The 6,000-nt window shown below is 66.5% G+C and overlaps 1 protein-coding gene across 1 annotated transcript; it reads left to right on the top strand.

The window, feature by feature from the left end:
• FOXJ1 (forkhead box J1) lies at positions 1–2,724 on the top strand. The gene is made up of 2 exons (XM_056115433.1): positions 1–616; positions 1,960–2,724. Exons 1-2 carry the CDS (start codon positions 122–124, stop codon positions 2,716–2,718), a joined length of 1,254 nt encoding a protein of 417 aa, XP_055971408.1. The 5' UTR covers positions 1–121; the 3' UTR covers positions 2,719–2,724.
• Positions 2,725–6,000: the final 3,276 nt, after the last annotated feature.

The following is a 6,000-nucleotide window of genomic DNA, read 5'->3' as shown; positions in this document are numbered from 1 at the left end:
GCGCTGCGGCGGCCGCGCTGGGAGGCGGATGGCGCGGCGCGTGTAACCGGAGCCGCGGGGCTCGGCCGGCCCGGGCTCCGCCCGTGGATGCCGGGCAGCCCCTCGGAGCGCCCCCGCAGGCATGGCAGAGAGCTGGCTGCGCCTGCCGGGCGCGGCGGCGGCGACGGCGGCGGCGGAGGGCGGCCTGGAGGAGGCGGGCGCCCTGGATGACAGCCTGACCAGCCTGCAGTGGCTGCAGGGATTCTCCATCCTCAACGCCAAGGCCCCGGCCCTGCCCCCGGGCCCCGCCGACCCCCACGGCTACCACCAGGTCCCGGGCTCCGTGGCTCCCGGGTCCCCGCTGGCGGCCGACCCCGCCTGCCTGGGGCAGCCGCACACGCCGGGCAAGCCCACCTCGTCGTGCACGGCGCGCGGCGCGCCCCCCGGGCCACAGGCGCCACCCCCCGACGACGTGGACTACGCCAGCAACCCGCACGTGAAGCCGCCCTACTCGTACGCCACGCTCATCTGCATGGCCATGCAGGCCAGCAAGGCCACCAAGATCACCCTGTCGGCCATCTACAAGTGGATCACCGACAACTTCTGCTACTTCCGCCACGCAGACCCCACCTGGCAGGTAGCCGAGGGGAGGGGGCCCCTGCCTCTCCCTCCCCGGGGGCCAGGCTCCGACCCTGCCCTCCTCACTGGCCAGGGGGGAAGGCCGCTCAGCAGGGGGAGTGCAGGCCCTGAGGTTCCAGGGGGGGACACAGTCACTCCCCCGCAGGACCGCCTGGGGGCACCTTTTCCTCCCCATCCTGGAATTTCCATCCTTCCCAAGACAGTTCCGTCATGGCCCCTGCCCTGGCACCTTCTTCCTTTGGTTGGTTGGGAAGTGGGGGGGCGGGGAGGGGGAGGCTAGGCCCTTCCTGAAACTCCCCAGCCCCCCCCCACGTGCCCGTCCCAGGCCCTAGCCTCCACACCTCCCCCCCTTCTCACTCCCTTGGCCTCCCTGGGGGGACAATTACCCAGGCCCGCACTGCTTTCCACAGGGGCTCTTGCCGCCCTGGCTTCCAGTTCCCGGTGTCAGGAACCCAGCTCAGAGTGGCACGGGGCCAGCCGGCAGTAAACACCCCTCCTGACTGGGGGTCTCTGCCCGTCCCAGGCCCCCAGGCCCGGCACACTGCCCACCTGCGGATGAACAGGGTGGCAGGGTGGGGATTTGGCCCAGTGATTGCTACCCAAGAGTCATCTACCCTCCGACCAGGCACTGCTGGGGAGGACTGAGGCCCCTGGATTCCCAGGGCCCTCCTAGGGGGCAGCCGCAGGGCCAGGCCCCGGCTGTTTGGCATTTATTTGGGCAGTGCCACTAGCAGCCTCTGAAATCGCCCCCAGCCTGGGAAGTAGAGGCAGCAGACGGGGCCCCCAGGCCGGAGCACTGTTCTCTGGGCCCTATAATCATCAACTCTGACTCCCCCCCAGAGTGTTAGATGGGTGAGAAGCAGGCCAGCAAGCCAGTTCAGCAGACACTCACCCCATCACTGCACACGCACACACCACGTGCACACACATGCACACACGTGTACACACATGCACATGTAAGCACACGTGCATACACATGCACACACATGCGCGCACACACGCACAGCGAGACCACTCAGCCCACTGACCACACAGAGGACCATTAGGCCTGGGCACAGGGAGTAGCTGTCCAGGCCCTGGGGGACCGGCGGCCTTTGGCCAGAGAACCCAGCGGCAGGGGAGGAGGGCGGGCAGTGGGGGTGGTACTGGTCTCGGATGACTGAGCAGGCCCATATCCCGGCAACAGGGAACAAAAGCCCCTGCGCTCCCGGGTGGCCGGTGTCCCAGAGCCGCCCCCCCCCCCCCCGCGCGCCTTCCCCTCCCCTGACCCCCTCGGGGAGAGGAGAGGTGTGGGCATGGGGGCGGCCACTCACCTGCCTCTCCTCTCTTGCCCCCGTCCAGAACTCCATCCGCCACAACCTGTCCTTGAACAAATGCTTCATCAAAGTGCCTCGGGAGAAGGATGAGCCGGGCAAGGGGGGCTTCTGGCGCATCGACCCCCAGTACGCCGAGCGCCTGCTGAGCGGCGCCTTCAAGAAGCGGCGCCTGCCCCCGGTGCACATCCACCCGGCCTTTGCCCGCCCGGCCACGCAGGAGCCCAGCGCGCCCTGGGCTGGGCCCCTGAGCGTCAACGCGGACGCCCAGCAGCTGCTGCGGGAGTTCGAGGAGGCCACCGGGGAGGCGGGCTGGGGGGCCGGAGAGGGCCGGCTGGGCCACAAGCGCAAACAGCCGCTGCCCAAGCGCGTGGCCAAGGCCCCACGGGCCCCCAGCACGCTACTGCTGACCCAGGAGGAGCAGCGGGACCTGGAGCCCCTCAAGGGCAACTTTGACTGGGAGGCCATCTTCGACGCGGGCGCACTGGGCGGGGAGCTGGGCGCCCTGGAGAGCCTGGAGCTGAGCCCACCGCTGAGCCCCACGGGCGACGTGGACCTCACAGTCCACGGCCGCCACATCGACTGCCCGGCGCCCTGGGGGCCGCCCGGAGAGCAGGCCACCAACAGCCTGGACTTCGATGAGACCTTCCTGGCCACGTCCTTCCTGCAGCACCCCTGGGACGAGAGCGGCAGCGGCTGCCTGTCCCCCGAGCCCCTGTTCGAGGCGGGCGACGCCGCGCTGGCGGCTGACCTGCAGGACTGGGCCAGCGTGGGCGCCTTCTTGTAAGGGAGCAGTCCCCTCACACACGCACACACACACGCACACACACGCACACACACGCACGCCTCCGGACAGCGCCCGGCCGGCCCAGACTGCCCCCAAAACCGGCCCCATGATCCGCCACAGCCCAGGCAGGGCCTGAGGCCTGGAACCCGAGGCCAGCCGCCCCCTCCCCCGGCTCGGACCCTCCTGCAAGCCCGGCTGAGAACTGGGGGCCCACCGGGCCGGAACTGCTGCCTCCCGCCCCCGGCCCCCATACACAGTGTTTGCTTGATCTCCGTCTTTCCCTGCCCGAGACATCAGCAGAAACCCCTCCCCCGCTGTCTGGAGGGGCCTGGCGGGGACAGCGGTGGTGCAGGGTGCCCCAGAGCCCCTCCTCATGCCCGGCTTCTCCCCGTTCTCTCAGGTCTCTATCCAGAGAAAGTTCCCAGGTACAACAGATGCTAATTAGCTGACAGCAAATTAACCCCCTGGAGGCTTCTCCCGTCAAAACTTCCCCAGGGCCTGGCCGGGCGGAGGCTGGGGGAGGGGCGCAGAGAAGATGCAGTCGGGAGCCGGTGCAGAAATGTTCTCTAAGGCCCTGGAGGGGGGCTGAGCTCTGCCGTGTGGGGGCTCTGGGGTCTGCGCCCGCTGCGGGGGCAGGCGCTAGGTAGAGTAGCCATAGCGAAGGGTTTTAACCAGCAGGCCCCGACCTGAGCTCCTGCTACCTCCCTTCTGCTTCCACCTTCCCACCCCATGGGACACTTTAACCTTTTTTTCATGGAAAGTTATTTACAATACAAAATTTTTAAAATTAAAGTTTTTTAAAATCAAAATGGACCAGCTTGTAACTTTCTTTAGGAAGAATGCCGAGGTCAGCTTGTGTCTGTGTGTGTGTGTGGGGGAGGGGGACGGGGGGTTCTCTTTGTTGGGTTTTATGTGGGGGGATGGTTGGGGCCACCCTGGTGGAGCTCAGGGGTCACTCCCAGCAGGCTCTGGGGACCCTGTGTGGTGTCGGGGAAGGAACCCGAGTCAGCTGCATGCAAGGCAAGTGGGCTCTCGACGGGAGGGTTCTCTGGCCCCCGGGACCCCTTCTCGTCTGAGGGGAGGCTCTGAAGACCTGAGCTGCTCCCTGCCTCAGTGTCCCCGGTGTAGAAGGACCTAGAGGCAGCCCTGGGGGCCTGGCAGTGGCCCTTCCCACCCACACTGGCAGAGCCGGCCCCCATGGTTTGGACAGCACCGCCCCTCTCGGCTCTGGGGACTCCAGGCTGCTGGCTGGTCGCCTGCCCCCCACAATGGGGCCTGCCTGGGCTCGCCTGCCCCACCCCGCCCCAGCCCTGCCTGCCCTCTTGTCCCCTCAGCCTTTCCTGCATGGGGAGGGGCACAGCCCAGAGGCCCCTCCCCTCCCACTGGGCTGTTCACCTCAGCCTCCTGCCCTCCCAGTGCGAGGACCACCACAGCCCGTCAGGAAACTGGGGTGCCCAGGCCTCCCCCCCATCTCCCAGCATACCCCCTGTGCCTCTGATGGGCGCCAGTGCGGGATGGGGGTGGGTGCTGGACTGGGCTGTTTGTCACTGCCTCTCTGTCCACCCCCAGCCAGCTCACTGTGGTGGCCCTCCACACACACACACACACACACACACACACACACACACACACACACAGAGGCCCACGCAACAGGGACATACAGACTCACACGCATACACATGCGTACAGGCCCACACATGCACACATGCACACAGGCACAAACACACAGGCACACACACAGGCATACACAGGCACACACAGACCCACACTCAGCCCTGCAGCCCTGGCCGCCCCACAGCCCCTCCCGCAGCCCCTCACCCCTTCACCCTGCAGGCTGGCGCCGGGCCCACCTGGCATTCCCCGCCTAACTCGCCGCTTTCATTTGCTAATTATTCCAAATATTTCTCTAGGGCACACACAGCAGGCGGGTGGGGTGGGCAGGGCTGCTGAGCTGGCCCAGCCTCCTCCCTGGGGCCCCCCCGCACCCCAACGTTCCCTTCTCCCTCAGCACAACTCTGTGGACCTGGCACCCCAGCTTCGCAGGACTCAAGGGTCCCCATGATCAGCCTCCAGCCTCAGCCAGTGGGTACAGGTGCCTGGAACAGACAGATGGGGAGCGCGCCCCCCTGTGGGGCCCACAGGGGAAGCGGGGAGCAGGTGGGGTCAGGCCTGACATGGAAGCAGGAGGCCCGTGGCTGAACCCCCTGAGCTCCCGCAGAAAGGGGGGCCGCGTCCCACTGGAGCTTGTACTGAGGCAGCCACACGCCTCCTGAAGGTCCTGGATGTTGGGCCAGCACCAACCAGTTGTTCTACACCAGATGCCAGGCTTCTATCCTCAGCACCACCACGGACGAGCCATGAACACTGCCAGGTGTGACTCCCAAACGCAGAAACCAAACATCCAAACAAAGCAAGAAGTTCCTGGGACCATGTTTATTCACAGGTGGGATGGACCCAAGCCTGGGCTGACCCCCTGACCCCACTGTCACTCTCAACTTTGGGGCCACACCGGGTGATGCTCAGGGCTTCCTCCTGGCTCTGCCCTCAGGAATTACTCCTGGCAGTGCTCAGGGACCATATGGGATGCCGGGGGTTGAACCCGGGTCAGCCGTGAGCAGGACCAGTGCCATCCCCTGGACTGTCGCTCCGGCCTCTGGGGGCTCATGCTTGCGGGGGGAATCAGCCCTTTCCAAGGCCAGAAACCTCAGATCTGTGTCTCTTCAGGTGAGCCCAAGGGAGGGGGCAGAGCTCATACTGGGGGGACCCTTCCTGCGCCACTCCTATGGGGTGGCTGGAAAGCACTTGGGACCCCCTAACTCTCCAACTCAGAGAATAAACTCTGGAACAAGGGCCCAGGGCCTCCTGCTGTGCTGGGCTGGACAGCAGCTGCCCCACCCCCACCCAAGAGTGGAGGCGTGAGGTGCTGGACTTGAGGAAGGAAGGCAGCGGGCAGTGGGGTGTCAGGCCCTCCAAGGTAAACAGGTGTATTTGGCCTCCCTGCGGGGGGGGGGTTGGCGGGGCTGGCCCACTGGCAGGCCCGGGCCTGTCCAAGGACCAGGATGAGGACGTGGGGGGCCTCCTGAACAATGGGGTGAGCTGACACATTCCTGTGGCTGGGGATGGCAGCACAGGTGAGGCGGAACAGGCGCCCTGGGCCCCCTGGCCTGGGGGCTGCCACCCAGTGGGGGCCCAGAGGCACATGGGCCTGCGGTCACCTCCTACTCACATCTGGCGGCAGGCCAGCCTGTCATGGGTGTCCGCCCAACCGCCCTGTGTCCAGCT

The sequence above is a fragment of the Sorex fumeus genome, unplaced genomic scaffold, assembly GCF_029834395.1.
Source record: "Sorex fumeus unplaced genomic scaffold, SorFum_2.1 ptg000029l, whole genome shotgun sequence".
Lineage (NCBI taxonomy): Eukaryota > Metazoa > Chordata > Mammalia > Eulipotyphla > Soricidae > Sorex > Sorex fumeus.
The sequence above is the reverse complement of the archived record's forward strand: the minus strand, read 5'-3'. Positions and strand labels throughout refer to the sequence as shown.

What these genes read in the sequence shown, in the direction of transcription:
- FOXJ1 (XM_056115433.1), top strand. Translation starts at nt 122, where the DNA reads ATGGCAGAGAGCTGGCTGCGCCTGCCGGGCGCGGCGGCGGCGACGGCG. An exon ending in ACGCAGACCCCACCTGGCAG is followed by an intron (nt 617 to 1,959) that starts GTAGCCGAGGGG and finishes GCCCCCGTCCAG; the next exon opens with AACTCCATCCGCCACAACCT.